The sequence below is a fragment of the Suricata suricatta genome, chromosome 17 (genome assembly GCF_006229205.1).
Source record: "Suricata suricatta isolate VVHF042 chromosome 17, meerkat_22Aug2017_6uvM2_HiC, whole genome shotgun sequence".
NCBI lineage: Eukaryota > Metazoa > Chordata > Mammalia > Carnivora > Herpestidae > Suricata > Suricata suricatta.
Genome location: NC_043716.1, coordinates 15,798,282 through 15,817,823, shown reverse-complemented (window position 1 = coordinate 15,817,823; position 19,542 = coordinate 15,798,282). Strand labels below are relative to the sequence as shown.

The following is a 19,542-nucleotide window of genomic DNA, read 5'->3' as shown; positions in this document are numbered from 1 at the left end:
CTGTATAAGTCTAATTACATGAAATAGAAGTTGGGGTTTTGATTTTTTACTTTGCTTTTCTGTTTGGAGTGTAATTGTAACTACTGAAGTGTAAATGATGGAAAACAATTGCATATGTTAAAAAATAAATAAATAAACAGAAAAAAATAAAATAAAATTCTGCTCTCAACTTCCAAAATGGTATTTCAGAAAGTCAGTAATAAATCAAGTATAGTAGGCAAAAAGCAAAATGAGGAAGGAGAACTTTCTAATTTTAGGGAGGGGTTAAGAAATAACTATCTTATAAGGTATTTTCTCTACTATTGACTCATACATTTTCCAAGAACATTTGTGTGTATTCAAATATTTTCCAAAGGCAACTGTCCATTTCAATTATTTTTCCTTCATCTTTGAATTCAGGACCCTATATGATCTAATTCTATATAGGTTTCACTTTGGAGTCCACACAAGTATTGCAGAAAAGAGAACCACTGATTAGAGAATTTCTAATTACAGAATGACTATTATGGTTATTTCAGAAATGTGAGACACAAATAAAATACAGAATAAAAAAGTACAAAATAAAAATGGGACATTTCAGTATGCCAGCAGAATGAAGAAAGAATAAAACACAGAACCTCAATCATCCAATTTTTTAAATCCCATATTTAAGATAAGGTGATTTTTTAAAAAAAAGGGTAGACTGTACTAGCAGCTTAAATGACATAAAGTCTTGTGCACAGTAGGACTCAATGTTTGCAAATGAATGCAATCCAATAAAGTGAAAAAAATCTATGAGAAAAAGAAAGAGCAGGCCTGAGAACTGTTAAAACACAGTCTTCCTCTAAGTGCCTTGAATCACCTGAAAAGACAGCTGAAAGCAAAGCAAAGACTAATTTGGTGAGCAATATCTCTAACTTTTGGCAGACTGGCATTCTAAACAAGCTCACGCAGCATGGAGGTTCAAATCACCCTTGTGCCTTTAATGTTTTTCATTTTGTGCCATAACTATAGTCTTCTATAAGACAATTTCAGAAACAAAATAAGACTTTATGGTTTATTTAATAAAATTCTCTTAATTTTTAAAATCCTTTGGATTAAAGCTCCATAAAACAGTGCTTAAATGGAAATCTCAAGAATCTTCTTTCTCCTAAAAGCCCTATATTTAATTTTCAAGATTCTATACCTGCAAAAATGTTTTGTAAGCAAGTGGAGGTATTTCTGGATTTTTCAGCCACATCTTGCCTAACCAGACTTCCTTTACAGTCAGTATAGTTTCCTTTGAAGCTTAATTGAAAACCACAGAATCAGCATAAAAATGCTCAGAGGTGAAAAAGTTGCAGCTTATGTAAGATAGATCAAGAAGTGAATCAAAATATTGTGCTCACAGAAAACTTAGTGCAATTTTTTAAAGTACTCTCTCAAAGAAGAAATAGGTTGTATTTTCTAACAGGTTTCAATAATAAAAACTAATGAAAATGCAGCCAAAGCCTGAACCAAAGACCTCTTGTTATATCATATGTGACTTCATTCAGTTGCTTTAGAAATGCATCTTCTAAAAGCTGCATTCAATTTCAACTCCCAACTGTTTGGTATAGCTGAATTAGATCATTCTTCTCACCTATTGTTTCTTTGTACAAAGATATATTTAAACCCATGAATACATTCAGTGTCCTCAGATTCTCCATATTTAAAAAATATCTGTAAATTTCTGCTCTACTTTGCCACATGATTTATAGCCTCAATCATTAAAAATACTAACACAGTCTATTATTTGACTATACAAACGAAGATGACCACTTCCAATGATCTATCCTACCATATAGCAGAACATCCAATAAATTAATATGCTGCTAAGCATGGCCTAGTAAATTGATAAGCTCTCAAGGGAAGGAGAGTCTTAAAGATTACAGTTGCATTAGTCATTCTGTATGGTGCTCCGGGGTCATTACAAAATCACACGCAACATACTCTGCTGTGGAGACTGGCAACTAGGGCAGAGACTCCCTGATTTAAAAAATAAAGCTACTGCTGAGTAAAACTAATTAAACAGAAAAAAAACAAAAGATATAGAGAAACTAAGTCCTGAAACAGGCCATTTGTTTTGAATTCTATTGTCATAAAGCAAGTATCTTCTCCACTAAATGTGTATTCTAATGAAAAATTGCTTAACAAACACATTGTAACCCTAAATCACCATCATTATAAAAACAATGAATAAACATGAATGTATGTTTATTTGGTGCCAGACATGGTGCTAAGGCATTCTTTCATTTAATGCTTATTTCAATGAAATAAGTACTATTGTTACTCCTATTTTACAGATGGGCAAACTGAAGCATAAAACATTTTAAGTGACTTGTCTAAGTCTAGTAAATTGTTAAGTTAGGATTCAGATTCAGGCAGATATTTTCCAGACACTCTTAACCAGTATAGTGGACTGCTTCATGTTGCTATAGGTATTTCTGAAGCCTAAGAAGAGAGAAATGAAAATACTATTAGGGCTTCCCCACCATATGGTCTATATTATATTAGCATCATTGGCAGATACTATTTTTATTCTAAACCACATCTCTTTCTCAAACCTCAAAGAATCAATGAACTTCCTTAACAGATTAAGATGCGTCATGAGATGCTAACATGTGGTTTACTTTAACTTTGCCTGAGACATGCTAAGGATCATAATTGTGAAGAAGGGGCTCTCCCAAGTTGTTGCCGTTTCTATAAAAATGTCTGAAGCAATAACTGGAGAATCATTGCTCCAATGAGCAAGTTGCACAAAGAGGTCTTTCCTTAAACTTCAATAAATATAATTACATATATTCCCCTATCTGTCTGAAGCAGTAAAAAAAAAAAGGTTGTTGGATTTTTCTTTAACTAGGGGAAGTTATGGAGTTGGGAGAGGAAGAGTAGGTGAGAGGCAAGGTAACACTTAGAAACACACATTTCCCCAAGATAGAAGCTTGAGTGTCTGGCTACCATGCCTTAGACAGCAGTATCTCACAATAACCACCCTGTAGGAAAAAACAAAAACAAAAACAAACTTTCTTCTAATTGTGAACGGAACTGGAGGGATTAATATTTAGAAGTAAATATCATATCTTTCATTTTCTTAGCTGCAAAGATCTTTTGCTCCTCCATCTTTTCCAATTACTGTTTCACATTTCCTATCCATTCATTATTCCCTTTGGAAGTGCTATCTTCTTCCTCATACACACTTGGTTTTGCCTATCCCACTGCACTCACTATACTACTTTTTTTGGTTATCCATGCTCAGTTTATAGCTGTCTTCCCCCACTAGACCTGAAAATTCTAAGACAAGGATAATGCTTTATCATCTCACAGTGCCTGAGAAGGCTCTCAAAAGAGTTTATCAACTACCAAGGCAGAAGCAGCAAAATGACACAAATCACAGCGATTCAAACTAAAGTAGGGCAAACATGAAACAAAATGGGGCGGGGGGGGGGAGGGGAGAAAAAATCAAATAGTACCCGAAAAGAGAGACTAACTTTAACATCCAGAAGATAATTTAGTCTAGTAGTTGGTTTCTGAGTATGATAACCAAAGTTTAAATCCCAGCTCTGCCACTCCATGCTGGGGGAATCTAGACATCTCTCTGAAAATTAGTTTCTTTATCTCTAAGATAGGAACAATAATGGTACTCCTTCAAATGGTTGTTGTGATGCCTGTTTGGCACTGAACCTAGTTTCTGCAGCACAGCAGACAGTTGAAACATGGTAGCTATTAGGACAGTTATACTTTAAGGTTTCTTGCCCCCAATCACAAATTTTAACAAACTCCCATTAAAGGAAAGCCAAGAGAACATACACACTATATGAAAGGTAAAAGTAACAGCACAGATATTACAATTCAGAAGAAATTATGTTTACTTCTCCAGCCCTATTTTCTGCATTTTGCAAGGCATCAGCACGGTACTGTTTGGGGTTCCCAGCATACATCTGCCATTTCTAGTCTTGTGTTTTAAGTTCATGCTTGAGAATGTGTCCCTCCCTCCTGCAAATCACCCTTAACCCTCTGCTGGTGAACTCCCACTCACTATGGAAGGCTCAACTAAGAAACCCTTGGGGGCCTTCTTTATCTTCCTCAAGACTTTTATCTTCTGTGATTACTACACTGTACTCTTTTTTTTTTTTTTCACTACACTGTACTCTTATTTATTTAATACCAATCTTTCCACTTATACTCTAAAAGCTTCCCAAAGCCAGGGACGAACTAGCTGCTGAATTCTCAACACTGGCATGAATGAATAAATAGGTATCTCTAGAATTGAGTAAAGCCCAGGATACAAAAATTACCTTTTTTTAATGCTTTTTAAAATTTATTTTTGAGAGACAGAGACAGTGCGAGCAGGGGAGGGTCAGAGAGAGAGGGAGATCCAGAATCTGAAGCAAAAAATTACCTTTTTAAAAAAAAACATTAAATTAAACAGCTTCATAAAAACTAGGCTGGAACACAGTATGCTACTTCTCCCCCCTTTGTTTCTAAGCATATCCTCTCTCACTCAGCAAGTGAAATATTTCCCATCTTTCAGGAAATCTAGGGAACCATGGGACCTCTCATTACATTTCAGAGCCAATATCACCTCACCAGACTTTCTCTTGACAAACAGGAAAATGATGGGCACTGTGAACAGCAGCTGTGCTGTTCAGCTGGGCAAGAAAATGCAGGGCAGTTTGTAAAAGTATCTGCAAAGGACTCAGTTCTAAGAACCAGAAGAAGAGAATGGATGGAGTTACCTGAACAAAATAGCACTCATTAAATATTTGCTGATTAACAAGATTTCTTAGATTTCTACCATGTATGTGTACTTGAGCTCTAGCATATTTCAGATTGTGTAAGGGGTCTTACCAATAATCACACTGAGGTTTTTAAAAATTGTTTAAATTATTTTATTATTTTTATTTCCAATAATTTGGAAATAGTTCCCTTACTATATAGCTAAGTTTTTTGAATGAATGAGCAAATAAGTGAAAAACATGGACATGTGAATGCCTGCAATGGGCCAGGCAATGTGTAGCCAGCAAAAGAGCAGGCATTTTATGGAAAAACCGTAAAAGCTGTTTTTCCAAGCTGCTGGTACTAGGAATGGATATTTAATGGTGCTATATAGAAAGCCAGTATGGGCTCTGCATGGTACCTTTTTCAGACTGCACATAATTTAAAATCTGCTTCCTCTCACTTAAAGCCAGATAGAAAGGACAAGAGACCTGAAAATACCTTTTGACTACCCAAAGGCATGCTCTTGTTCTGGACTTCCGGATGCCCCTGAGTCAAATTTTTTAAATCTAAGCTAGTTTAAAATTTCTTAAATGTTTTTTTTAAATTTAATTTTGAGAGACAGAGAGAGACAGCACAAGCAGGGGAGGGTCAGAGAGAGAGGGAGACACAGAATCTGAAGCAGGCTCCAGGCTCTGAGCTAGCTGTCAGCACAGAGCCCGACGTAGGTCTCAAACCCACAAACTGTGAGATCATGACCTGAGTCAAAGCTGGATGCTTAACTGACTGAGCCACTCAGGCACCCCAAATCTAAGCTAGTTTAAGTTTATTGTCTGTCCATCCACCTCTTAATGAATGCTAAGTAATATGTGGTAAACTAACCTCCTGTGAGAATAGCAAATGGAGTACATTCTAGCTTATGTTCCAATTTAGCATTTCCCATAGGTGAAATTATACACAATTAGAAAAAGAAGCGATTGAGGGGCATCTGAGTGGCTCAGTCAGTTAAGCGGCTGACTTGATTTTGGCTCAGGTCATGATCTCACAGTACATGAGGGGTGAGGGGTTCTGCACTGTTAGCACTTGGGACTCTCCCTTGCTCTCTGCCCTGCTCAAGCTGTCTGTGCCTCTCAAAATAAATAAACATTAAAAAAAGGAGGGAAAAAAAGGTGATTGTTTCATAAAATGCACTGAGATAAATTATTAACTATTTGATGCAAATTTAATAGTTACCTCATACCATGTAGTAAAGTTAATTTCAGATTATCAAAGTTAAATATAAAAATAAACTATTAAAAAACTTAAGAAAATACAGGTGAATAGTTCTCTATTGCTGGAGATGGAAAATTGAACTAAGCAGAAAAGCAATGGAAAAACATACGCACACAGACTTTAGATTGATGGCATTAACAATTTTTAAAAGTCTATACATCAAAATGAATAAAATAAAACAAAACGGCAAACGAAAAACCAAGGAAAATGTCCAACATAACAGAAAAAGGTTAATATTCTCAGCGCATAAAAAGTATTTACAATCAGGGGAGCCTAACTGGCTCAGTCAGTAAAGCATGTGACTCTTGATCTTGGGGTCATAAGTTCAAGCCCTACACATGGGATGTAGGGATTACTTTAAAAAAAATTTACAAATCAATGTGGCAAAAATAACTATCCAGGGAGAAAGCTGGGTTAATCACATGAATGACTTACAAAACAGGAAATATAAAACATATAATAGCAAGTATTTGAAAAAAAATGTTTAACCCCTGAAAAAAAAGTAAACTAAAGCAATAAAATAGTAGTGGTTAAGAGATAGATGTTGGGGTCTGACATCAGGCCTATCATTTTATTTGGACAACTCATTTTACTTCTCTGAGCATCAATTTTCTTTGTAAAATAGGGATAATAATAATAATACCTAAACCACAGGAGTGATGTAAAGATTAAATAACATAATGCACGTAAAGTACTCAGCATAGTGCCTGGTACACAGTAAGTATTTAGTAAACAATAGCACTTATTATAATAAAGAAAATGGGTGATGATGATGATGATGATGATGATGATGATGATACTCAGGGCTACTTAGGGTACAGTAGAGCCAACATTTTTATGCACCTGACTTCTGGCATATTTCACAGTTTGTCAACAAAGTTTGATTCAGCCTTTCTGGAGGACAATTTAGCAATATATACCCGAAATCTTAAAGGTGGTCCTATTCTTTAGGCTTCTGGAAACAGAAATGCTTAAAAACAATGGAAGAACTCAAAATGGAAAAGATTGCTGAATAATACTATATCCATCAATTCATCCACTGATCCGTATGTCCAATGTTTTTGACCCTACTGGTACAAAATTATGTAAATAGACCTAGTTCCTGGCTTAAAGGTTAGCTGGGGAGATAAGTAGTCAAACAATCAAGTACATTAAGGAGATAAGAGCCATGATGGGTAAGTACTATGGTGCGCATAGAAGGAGCACCTACCATAGTCTGGGAGTAGAGTCAGGGAAGCTTCCCAGAAGAAGTGACATTTAAACTGGGACCTGAAGAATGAGTAGGAATTAGTCAGGTAAAGAGATGAAGAAAAAGTGTTCCAGATAAAGGAAATAGCATGTGCAAAAGCCTAGAGATCAAAGGGAGCATGGCATGTCAGCTTGACTGAGCAGTGTGCAAGGCAGGAACTTGGAAAGATACAAGGCTGAAGAGGTAAAGCAAGATTAGCTCATTGAAAGTCTTGCTAGTGGGGCACCTGGGTGGCTCAGCTGTCTGACTTTGGCTCAGGTCATGATCTCGTGGTTTGTGAGTTCGAGCCGCACGTAGGGCTATGTGCTGATAGCTCAGAGCCCAGAGCCTGCTTTGGATTCTGTGTCTCCCTCTCACTCTGTTCCTCCCCCACTTGCACTTTGTCTCTCTCTCTTGCAAAAATAAATGAAAATGTTAAAAATTAAAAAAAAAACAAAAACCTCTTGCTAGCAAAACTCTAGAGTGTAGACTTTAAGGGCAACACAAACAATTAAAAGCAAATAGTGCTAATAAACGAAGGGTTAATATTCATAATATATCAAGAGGGACACAGGGTGAAAAGAATGACCAAAGAGTTCATAAAATGGAAATAAAGGATTATGGTGAAGGTTGCACAACTTTGTAAGTTTACTAAAAATCACTGAATTGTAAACTTATTAAAACAGGTCTATCTTAGGCTTTGGAGACTATACTTCAATAAAACGATCTTTTAAAAAAGTTAACAGAAACGCCTAAGAAAGATCTGAAAAATACTTAACTTGTCTAGTAGTAAAATATCCATAAAACCAACGAGGTACTATTCTTTTTCTTTGAAAATTACTAATGATTATATGTGAAATGAGAATATCCAGTGTTAATAAGGTTAGGAGAAATGAGTATTCTTACACTATCCTAGTCTGTGATACAGTAATTGTATTTCTTGAAATCTTAATAAATGTTCCAAAATGTTCCAAAATCACTGCGGTGGTTGCAATGTGATTTAAAATAGCAATTAAAAAGAGCTGGATGTTTACCAATAATGAAATGGTTAGAATGAGTTAAAACTGCTCAATGAAGCCATTTAAGTGATATGGCACTACATCTATGATTTATATCAAACTTAAAAAACCCAAATTTATAAAATTACATATACTGCATTTCAGCTATGCTATATGTGTGTGTGTGTGTGTGTAACTGGAGAACATATACCTTTAATTCTCTTTTCTGTGCTTTTTCATATTTTCTAAAATTTCCTACACTGCCCATGTATTATTTCTACAGTGTAATAAAGTTTCTAAAGGTGTCTTTTAAAAATTTAAAGGCATCATTTTTAAGGATTTATACTTCAGATAAATCAATTTCATATTTACTATAGTTTTGTCTTCTCTGGGGGAAAGATGTGGTCATATTTGAATATATAAAATAAGTAATTCAATAATATCTTACTTATCAAGCATCATTTTTGTAAATAAATTTCCTAATTAATTAAACTGTTCATCATAAACATCAAAACCTCGGTGAAACTTGGATGAATGTCTAAAAGTACAATTCAGTCAATCCTGACTGCTTTAAATGAAGACAAAGATGAAGCCTTATTATGATTATTCAGGGTTATCATTATGATCACATAATAATAGCTCTGAGGGACCACTGGGTCTTAGAGAGGGATCTGTCCTCACATTAAGTAGTGCATAACTGCTAAATTTTTTCTTATGCCGGCTATTTATAAATCCTCTTCTTCCTCCCTTGCTATAAAACCATCAGCTATCATTTCCCAGAACTATTAGCAGCCTGTCTTTAGCAGCACATGCCACATTTTCCATTCCTTTTTTGCTGTTGATAATCTTCTAAGAAAAAATGAAATATCAAAGTTTTAGGAATTATGTGTAAACTAAGAGATAATAGGCTTCAAATAAGGGTATCACCTAAAAATGATTTGCACAGACCTAGATGATTCTGTTCTAGTTAAGGTTACAATATAAATGAACTGCAAAGAGTAGGAGTTCTTGATTATATCTTAAGTCTTGATTCGTTTACTGTATTTGCAGTCAAGTTCTCAGGATTAGAAACTCATATGCTGTTTCACACCATGGAAAGAAATGTGGACTAGGAGCCAAGGGACTTAGTTCTAGTGCAGGTTCTTATACCAACCAGTTTTGTAACCTTTGGTATAAGTATAGTCTTTTAACCCTGGTATCCGTCCTGCATAACTTGGGAGGCTGCTCTAGACTTAAATTAGATCACAAACACAGAAACACTCTGAAAAGCATAAAGCACTACACAAAAGTAAAATGTTTTTATGGTATTTCATTGTGTTTATATGACCCTGGACCAACACAGGTATCTATTCAGAAAATTCATACCAGAAAGAATGAAGGATAGAGATAATTCTTAAATTGCCTCCTATTAATTAGGAAACATCAATTATCTTAGAAGAAAAATACAAGGGGCACCTGGGTGGCTCAGTCGGTTGAGCGTCCAACTTCAGCTCATGATCTTACAATTCGTAGAAGAAAAATACATTCCAAGAGTTGGCATCTCTGATTCCCCCTCCCCTATATCCAGTTCCCAGGTCCTTTGTGTTTTCTCCATAATCCCTCACATATGTGTCCCTTTCTTTCCTCTACCAGTTCATATTCCCCGTTTAGGCCTTTATTATCTCACACCTGGGCTACCATAATAGCCTTTAACTGGTTCTACTCATGGCCTCCCTTTGCCTCTCTCAAATCCCTCTGGCCAACAGTTGCCAGATCAGTTTTCTTAAAACACCACTGTGATTATATCTGCTCAAAAACCTCTCAAGAATCTCCATTACCTTCCCCATCAAGTTCAACCTCCTAAGATCAGCAGTCTCTGTGCAGTCCGAGCTTCCTCTTCACCTTTATCTCTTAACTACTGTTCCAAAGAAATCCTTCCTCAAACTGCTCTAGTTAAGTCCTTCAGATGTGCTTGTACTTTTCTGCCTGTGAGTGTTGGTAATATAGCTTTTCTCTGGAAAAGCTGGAATATGCTCTACTTCCCAGCTTCTATCTCAACTGTAAGATAAGGATAATACCCATCCTTCAAGGCCTAGTTTGAGATCCACCTACTATGTGTACTTTTCTTTGATTACCACACACACAAAAAAAGATGGAAGATTCTAAAGTTAGACAAATCTTCAACATCTAAGTGACACTGGGCACATTCCTTAATGGCTCTTTGCCTCAGTTTCTTCATCTGTAAGATAGGGATAATAGCAATTTCCTTTGGACATATTGTGAGGAGTAAATGAGTTAATCCATGTAAAGCACTTAGCATGATGCCAGGCATAGACAAAAACCCAAGAGATGTTAGATACTGTTATTACTACTATTGCTAGTAGTGTATTCATCTTAATCTGAATTCAGACAACACTGGCCATTACAAACCAGCTATTCATATATATATATATATATATATATAAGGTATCATTTCCCTTACTCTCCTTTTCTACCCTCTCATCTCACATTTGTTCTTCCTGCCCTCTCCAAGATTACATGATCCTGACAGACTGGGTCAATGTCTTATACACCTTAGTATCTATAATAGTCACTCACACTCATGAGAGGATCAATAGATTTATTTAATCCCCAATGAATGATTATTGAAGAGCTGACATTATTAAAATGTCCTATATCTCCTACAGTGAAAAAGTAAAATAAAATGCTTAAAATTATTAATTAAAAAATCTAAATTTCCAGTCTCACAAAATTAAATCTCTCCTTTCATGGCTCTCTAGATTCTTTCTGCTCTCTTTTACATTTAAAACAAACAACTTAACCTGTTCATGCAGCAAGAGATGCAAGAGCATATGCAGATATGCAGGTCAGACAGCAGCCAAATATCAGAACACAAGAACCACAAGACAACTCAGCTGAACTAAGCGCTGGATGAAGTGAAATAGGAAGACCATTTAAAGGGAAAGGCAACTGTCTTATCAGTCATACAAACACTATTCATTGATACACACACACACACACACACACACACACACACACACACACCAGTCCCAGGATTCCTTTACATCCAGGGCCACATATATATAACTGAATTAACCAAGTTACTATGGTAAGTAGACATAGAAATATTAATCAGTTAGCTGAACAATTCAGCTTACCACATGATCAATTACCTATCTCAAAAGTGACTAATAATTAAGCTTTGGCTAATTAAGTCATATCAAGTAGATATGGCCTTACTGTATACTAATCATTCACCTCAAGGAACTTAGTATGATAACTTGATATATGTATGTTATTATTATAGCATAAACTGATTTTAACAATGCCCATGGAAAATGATGTTACTATAATACTGGTTTCTAGCATATTTGCATGACTTACTAACTTTCAGTTGCTTTCTCAGCCAAAATTTCACCTGGTGACCACCATCCTCAAAAGGTTTACTAGTAGAGAGAAGTAAGATAGTCTGATGGAATGTTAACTTTCCAAAAACTAGCACAAAGTACTACATATAAGAATAAAGTTTACTAAATTTCTATCCTATGATACTTGCCTTTGGAGGACTCTAAAACATTTTACTACCTTTGAAGAGTAACTATTCTCAAATCACAAAATCTTAAGAGTTGGAAAAGGCCTTAGAAGTCCCTCACTGCAGGAATCCTTTATACTAGGTTCTAGGCAAAAGGTCCTCCAGCTTTTCTTTTAATACTTTAAGCAATGGACATCGACTATTTTTTGCAAGGCAGTCCACTCCACTGTTACAAGATTCTTCTTTTAACAATCATTGGAAATCTGCCTCCCTGAACTTTTATTCAAGGACCCTAATTCTGCTCTCTGGAAGAATAAGAGGTAATCTCCGAAATATAATCACTTCTAGAATTAGGATAGAATTGTCAATTTGGTCACACAAAATTCAAAAGAAAGCTCAGGGGGAAAAAAGAAACCACCACTATACAGAACAAAATTTTGAAATTCAGGAAACTATGTTGAAATCAGAAATCACCATATTTTCAAGATATATAAAGGCAATGCCTTAGTGAAGAATAACCTGATGTTTTACAGTGAAGGGTACAGTATTTAGTGAATATCTTTTGGCAACTTGAAACTACTAAATCCACCAACAGTTTTAAAAATTACAATTCTGTAGAAAGTTCAAGATGGCTTTTCCAATTGCTCACATTTTCATTCGTCTTCCTTCTAAAACATCTACATTTTTTAAAAGATCCCATTTCCCCCAATGATGCAATATTTTATTTTTTAAATAAGTATTTTCAAGAATAAAGCCTAAAAGAATGGGGTGTAAAGGGATGAGGGTGGGGCTAGGAGCCAAGTCAAAGAAGGGCCCAGCAGGAAAAGGCTCGTTATTGGGTATTTTCCTTCTGGAAGCAGACTTCGTTGGCATAGGCATTTGAAGCTACAAACACGACCCAAGAACAAGAACGATCATGAGCAATGAGGCATTAAGACCTGTAAGACGTAAATGCATTGGCACTGGTCATCAAGCAGCGCCAGATGCTTCAGGACTACTTAGAGGAAAAGTAAGAGATCCAAGAAACAGAGACCTCTCTCTGCTGGAGAGGAGGGAAGAAACCTAAGAGTAACTACCAGTTCAGCAGTCCAATGAAGCCCAAACAGTACCAGAGCCCAAGAAAGACAGCAAGTGACTAGGTGGAAGGCACACACACCCCGGAGAGACTGAAGAAGGGGTTGCAGTGTGTGAATACTGAACGAGTCCATGAAATGGGTGTAGGTATGGAAATGTGGTGTGTGTTAGGGGCAACGCAGGAGTCCCATGGTCCTCTCCCTGCAGCAGAGCAACAGAGGGTACAAGGAAGGGGGAGGGTGAAAAGCAAGAATGACTCATTCCCGAAAGGAAGTCTTCAAGCCGTAGGAAAGCATGCCACGGGGTGGGGGTTCGGGGCGAGGACTGTGAGAACCAGGTGCCCAGAGTGATGGGGGCAAAAACCAACGCCCGTAAGTCTCGTAGCTCGTCTTAAAGATGGGGAGTGTGGGGGATTCGCGGCAGGCGAGTGCCAAGGCCTGGGAAGCGGCGCGGCGCGTGCGCAGTAGCGCTCGGCGGGACCCGCTGAGGCAAAGCGGAGCCGCAGTGACAGAAGCAAGCGGAGCGGCCGCCGGGTGGGACTCACCGAGGCGCAGGGGCTGGAGGTGGTGCTGGGGGTAGGCGACCGCTGGACCGTGACCAAAGCCATCTAGGCGCTGCTAGGTTGTTCCGGGCAGGGCATTCTTGTCCTGAGTGTGGGGGGCGGGAGGGTGACGGAGCCGGGATGAGGAAAGGGGGGGGGGTGAAGGGAACGGGAAGGAGGAGGAGGCCGCGGGAACGGCCGCAGGCTCCGCACCCACCACCGGACTCTCGCCGACTGACGCTTCGAACGGGCAGCGGGCGGGCGGGCGGGCGGGCGGTTCGGCAGCAGCGGGGCACAATGAGCGTTCCCAGTGCGCAGGCGCCACCTGTCAGCAACCGCCTCTCCCCTCGGCGCGCGCCGCCGCCTCGCCGTAACCCTTGAGTTGCCGGAAGCCGGCCGTTTGTTTGTGCCTCTGCCCGGGTTTCCTCCTTAGCTCTGGAATCGCGCGGTTCGCCCGCGCCTGGAGGCTGTGAAGTGGGATGGGGGGAGGGGCCCCGGGCCTGGAGCCGTTGGAGACCCCACTTCTGGGAGACGACTATTTTATGAGGTCGGGGCGCACAGCTTAACCGATTTTAGAGAAAGGAAACTGAGGTGGAAATCCTGAGGCAAACACGTTGTCTAGTGAAAAAGGGCTCCGCGGGGCTTCAAAGGCTTTCTCTAGGCGGGAGTGAGACTTACTGGACTAGAGACCCTCGTGGCTCGACCAGGAGACGAGTTATCCCCCTTTGACCCGGGGGCTTTTTCTGAGCTTGACCACCGTCTGTCTCAGAGTCATGTTTTATGATGAGACTTTATGAAAGAAAGCTTTTAAATTTTATACCCTGAGAAGCTTCATGGTATCCTCTATGACCCTGGCCCCTAAGGACTCATTCATTCGTTATTCCTAAAGTGAGAGGCTGTATGAGCCCGGGAGGCCGAGAAAGCCGGGCTCACAGAGTTACAAGGGTCCAACCTGCTATTTACCTCCCACTTGCTTCCTGCTGAGAAAAAAATTCGCTTAAAAAGCATTTGCTCCTTGAGATTTTCTTCTCTTTCGGCTCTAGATTTCATTGCTTCATAGACATGAGAAATGGAGGTTAGTAAATATTTTAAAGGAATAATCTAAAAGATAAACCGTCAGTATGGGGCGGGTGGGTGGCTTAGTCGGTTAAGCATCCGACATGAGCTCAGGTCATGATCTCACACTTGGGGAGTTTGAGCCCCACATAGGGCTCTGTGCTGACAGCTCAGAGCCTGGAGCCTACATCAGATTCTATGTCTGCCTCTCTTTCTGCCCCTCCCCTGCTTGTGTTCTGTCTCTCAAAAATGAAGAAACGTTAAAAAAAAAGTAAAGAAAAAAAAAACCATCAGCAGACCATAAGCGAAGAAAATAATGAAAAAAAATCAAGATTTAAAAAGGAGAGGAAAATCTCACTATGCAGAAACCATTGGTTATTTACACACAGAAAGAGAGTTGACAGCTATTTCTCAATTTGAGTGGATGCTCTGGAATATACCACCATCTATTTCAAAGCTGAGGAAACACACATTAAGAAGTTTACAGTTATTAAAGCCACCTCCTCCTGTTTGTCACTCAAACTCTCTTGAATTTCATTGCTTCCTTTAAACTGACAGGGCTGTCATGTGCTCTTTCTGGCTGCTGTATGGTTAAGTGCCACTAGAGCCCTCTGTGCTGAGCCTTTGTTCTCTCCCTGGGGCTCTGCGGTTGAAATAATTATCAGGGAGGTTCCATCAAGAATCAGACACTGAGGGTCCCTATACTGTACAGTCCTGTGAAGAATGAAGTGCAGAGAAGCCAGCTGGTAGGCTTTTGCCCCCTGCTGGTGGTCAAGAGTGCCTGCGAGACAAAAATTAAACAAAGATGTATGGTTCACAGATTCAACAATCTGTTTTTCCCAGAGCTGCGAAGTAAACAGGAAAAGACAAGACAAAGTTCAGAAGTAAGAACTTTGAACCAATGCTTAGGAGACCACACAGGAAGCTATATGCGTAGCTAAGAAATATAGCTGAAAGCTGAGTGAACTCAAATGAAACGTGGTTTATAAACCAAAGTATCATTCTAGAAAAACTATTATATAAACCGATAGGTCTTAGTAGTGGACTTGCAAGTTGATTTACTGACTCAGGATAGCAGAACTGCTTATCTACTTTTGTGTCAACATAGTATTAAGAAATTCTTTTGGCAGATGAGAGAATCCCATTAATCTTCCAGGGGGAAAGATCACTACCATAGGAGTCAGAAGACCTGGCTTCTAGTTCCAATTCAGTAAAACCTTATGCAAATGGCTTAAACATTTTGAGCATTAGTTTCTACAGTAGAGCTCTAACTCACAGGATTCTTGTGATCAAATGAGATAATGCATGGTAAAGTGCAGTATAAACTATAAAGCCTTATATGTAATTAAGATAACTTTGTTATTCTTTGAAGTTTTTTCCAAGTTCAATCAGCTTTTGCTGAGTGTACCCTATGTGTAGAAAATAGCATCAAGCAAAAAGGGACTAGAAAAGACTAAAAAGGCATATGATTCATGCCTTTCTTAACAGTGAGAGAAGTAGATTAGTGGTCAAGCGATGTGTCATCTGTAGGAAGATATAGAACATCTCTGTTAACCATATCTGAGAAGACAAAATCCTGGTCAAAATTGTGATTATTAAAAAAGTTGGGATTATAAAGTACCCAGATTCACATTAAGTTTTTTTTTTTCAGGAAATTTATTTATTTACAGAGGAAATATCTTTTCCTGGCATATAACCTTTTAAGGAAACAAAGATTTGAAAATTACTGGTGCATGTTCATTAATTTATTCACCATTAATTGAGAAAATACTGAGTTTGTATTATATACTAGACACTGTTTTAAGAACAAAATAAAAGTCTATCTCTCAGAGGCTCAAAGCCTGTTAGCAGGGAAAAACACACCAGATAATGACAGTATGGCCTAGTGGCACTGTGGATTTAGTCACCTCTGCTAGGCCCCCAAGGGAGACATATATACATCCTATGTCTAGTTATGTGCAAAGTGCTTTAGAAACACAGAGGAAGAGGTCTGGGCAAAGGTACACTTTACAATATTGCCTTTAAGGCTTTGGCTGCAGAGGTAGATCAAATGTGAGCATTTGCAGTCTATACTGTCTGCCCTGGGCTCCACCCTGGTTTGTGCTTTCTGGTGATCAGAGGAATTATTTACTTCTAATGGAGAAGAGACCCTAGAATCCTTAGTATGTTAGTTGAATTTGAGGAGCGAGAGACCAAGAGCAGGATTCCCAAAAGAGGGAGCAAGAGACAGAAGTCCTCCTAGTTCTATTTATAGCACCTTTATTCTTCCCACCTGTGATAATGGAGGCCTACTTTTGCTATTGGAATTCCTTTAACCCTTAACTGTAACATCACTTCTTTGGGGGTGAAATTATAGGGGAACTTCTGAAATTCTTGAGTCCCTTATTTTCTTAAGCTTTGAGAACTTAATGAAAAGTATTTATCTCTTCAGAAAGATATACTTACTCATATCACAAACCCACTGAGTCCACTGAGAAGCCACAGGTTAAGGGTTCTGATCTGAAGCTAAAGCAGTGCTTCTCAACCTTTTTTTCATATCAGGACATCCATAGAAGTAATGGTATTTGTATAGCACACTGGGATAAATTTAAAGAGGATTTGGAGGCAACTATAATGGGGTGTGGTGAAAAAATTGTATTTATATAATATAAAGAGAAAAATTAACATATTCAGGATATTAACTATTAAATTTATAAAACTTCCAAATAAAGTCTTCCCAAAAATTTAATGAAAAACTTGAGATTGCTTCTATAAACATAATATTTTTATGTATGGTTTTAAAAAACATTATTATAACATTATTGACTATACTCTCTAAGCTGTATTTTTCATCTCCATGACTTATTTGTGTTATAACTGGAAGTTTCTGCTTCTTAATCCCTTTCACCTATTTCACCTGAACTATTTCCCTCCACTCTGGCAACCACCACTTTGTATTCGGTATTTATGAATCTATTTCTGCTTTTTGTTTGTTTATTTGTTTTGTTTTTTGGATTCCACATATAAGTGAAATCATATGGTGTCTGTCTTTCTCTGTCTGACTTATTTCACTTAACTTAATACTCTTCAGGTCCATCTATGTTGTTGTAAGTGGAAATATTTCATCTTTTTTTTATGGCTGATTAATTCATATATATAGCATATATATGAATTCATGTATATATGAATATTTTATATATTATATATAAAGAAGATGTGATATATGTACATATATACATCTATCTATAGATGGATACTTGGATTGTTTCCATATCTCAGGTATTATAAATGTTGCAATAAACATAGGGTACATATATCTTTTCAAATTGGCGTTTTCACTGTTTTTAGGTAAATGCCCACTAGTAGAATTACTGGATCATATAGTAGTTCTATTTTTAATTTTTTGAGGAATCTCCGTAATATTTTCCAATTTACATTCCTACCAACAGTGCACAAGAGTTCCCTTTTCTTCACATCCTTGCCAACACTTGTTATTTCTTGTCTTTTTATACTATCCATTAAGACTGGTGTGAGACCATATGTCACTGTAGTTTTGATTTGTCTTCCCCTGATGATTCATGATGGTGAGGATCTTTTCATGTGTCTCTTGGCCATCTGTATGTCTTTGGAAAAATGTCTAGTCAGGTCCTCTGCTTATTTAAAAAAATTTTTTTGGGGGGCGCCTGAGTGGCTCAGTTGGTTAAGTGTCTGGCTTCAGCTCCAGTCATGATCTCTCGGTTTGTGGGTTCAAGCCCCGTGTCGGGCTCTGTGCTTACAGCTAGCTCAGAGCCCGGAGCCTGCTTCAGATTCTGTGTCTCCCTCTCTCTCTGACCCTCCTCTGATCACACTGTCTCTCTCTCTCTCTCAAAAATAAAACATTATTAAAATTTTTTTTAATGCTTATTTATTTTTGAGGGAGAGAGAGAGAGAGACAGAGTACAAGTGGGGGAGAGGCAGAGAAAGAGGGAGACACAGAATCTGAAGCAGGCTCCAGGCTCTGAACTGTCAGCAGAGAGCCTGATGTGGGACCTGAACTCAACAACCACGAAGTCATAAGTGGGATGCTTAATCGACTGGGCCACGCAGGTGCCCCTATTTTTTTATTTGTGTTGACTTGTATAAGTTCTTTGTATAATTTAGATATTAACTCCTTATTGGTTATATCATTTGCAAATATCTTTTCCCATTCGGTGGGTTGCCTCTCTGGTTTGTTGATGGCTTATTTATTTTGCTGTGCAAGAGCTTTTTATTTTGAAGACCCAATAGTTTACTTTTGCTTTTGAATTCCTTGTTTGAAGAGACATATCCATAAATATGTTGCTAAAACCAATGTCTAAGAGTATACTACTTTTGTTTTATTTTAGGAATTTTATGGTGTCGGGTCTTACATTTAGATCTTTAATCCATTTTGAGTTTATCTTTGTGAATGGGATAAGAAAGTGATCCAGTTTCTTTCTTTTGCAAGTAGTTGTCCAGTTTCCTCAGCACCATATATTGAAGAGACTGTCTTCATTGAATGTTCTTGCCTCCTTTGTCAAAAATTAATTGGCCACATAAGTGTGGGTCTGTTTCTGGGTTCTCTATTTTGTTTTATTAATATATGTATCTGTTTTTCTGCCAGTCCTGTGCTGTTTTTTGTTATTATAGTTTTGTAGTATATCCTACAATCTGGGATTGTGATACCTGCAGACTTTGCTCTTCTTTCTCAGGATTGCTTTGGCTATTCAGGGTCTTTTGTGGTTCCACACAAATTTTAAGAATATTTGTTCGAATTCTGTGAAAAATTCCATTGGTATTTTGATAAGGATTATGTTGAGTCTGTAGATTACTTTAGATAGTATGGGCATTTTAACAGTATTCTTTCCAATCTATGAACATGGTATATGTTTTCATTTGTTCGTGTTATCTTCAGTTTATTTCAACAATGTCTTATATTTTCAGAGTATAGATCTTCCACCTCTTTGGTTAAATTTATTCCTAGGTATTTTATTCTTTTTGGTGCAATTATAAATGGTAGTGTTTTTTTTTAAATGTCTTTCTGTTACTTTATTAGTTTATAGAAATGCAACAGGTTCCTGTATATTAATATGTATCCTGCAACTTCACTGAATTCATTTATTACTTCTAATGGTTTTTTGGGGGAGTCTTTAGGGTTTTCTTTTTTTTT

At 37.7% G+C, this 19,542-nt stretch overlaps 2 protein-coding genes across 4 annotated transcripts in view; one reads left to right on the top strand and one right to left on the bottom strand.

The window, feature by feature from the left end:
- The window catches only part of SSH2 (slingshot protein phosphatase 2), a 251,906-nt gene extending 238,399 nt beyond the window's left edge, over nucleotides 1-13,507 (bottom strand). The window contains exon 1 of one of the 3 annotated variants that reach the window (XM_029927242.1): nucleotides 13,344-13,507. In XM_029927242.1, the coding sequence (XP_029783102.1) occupies nucleotides 13,344-13,406 (63 nt within the window). In that variant the 5' untranslated portion in view covers nucleotides 13,407-13,507. The remainder of the gene's footprint in view (nucleotides 1-13,343) is intronic. The other 2 variants (XM_029927240.1, XM_029927244.1) reach the window with 2 other exon arrangements.
- Nucleotides 13,508-13,878: 371 nt separating this feature from the next.
- Nucleotides 13,879-19,542, top strand: part of EFCAB5 (EF-hand calcium binding domain 5) — a 154,487-nt gene continuing 148,823 nt past the window's right edge. The window contains exon 1 of the mRNA XM_029928897.1: nucleotides 13,879-14,415. The gene's annotated coding sequence lies outside the window, so the exon portion shown is untranslated. The remainder of the gene's footprint in view (nucleotides 14,416-19,542) is intronic.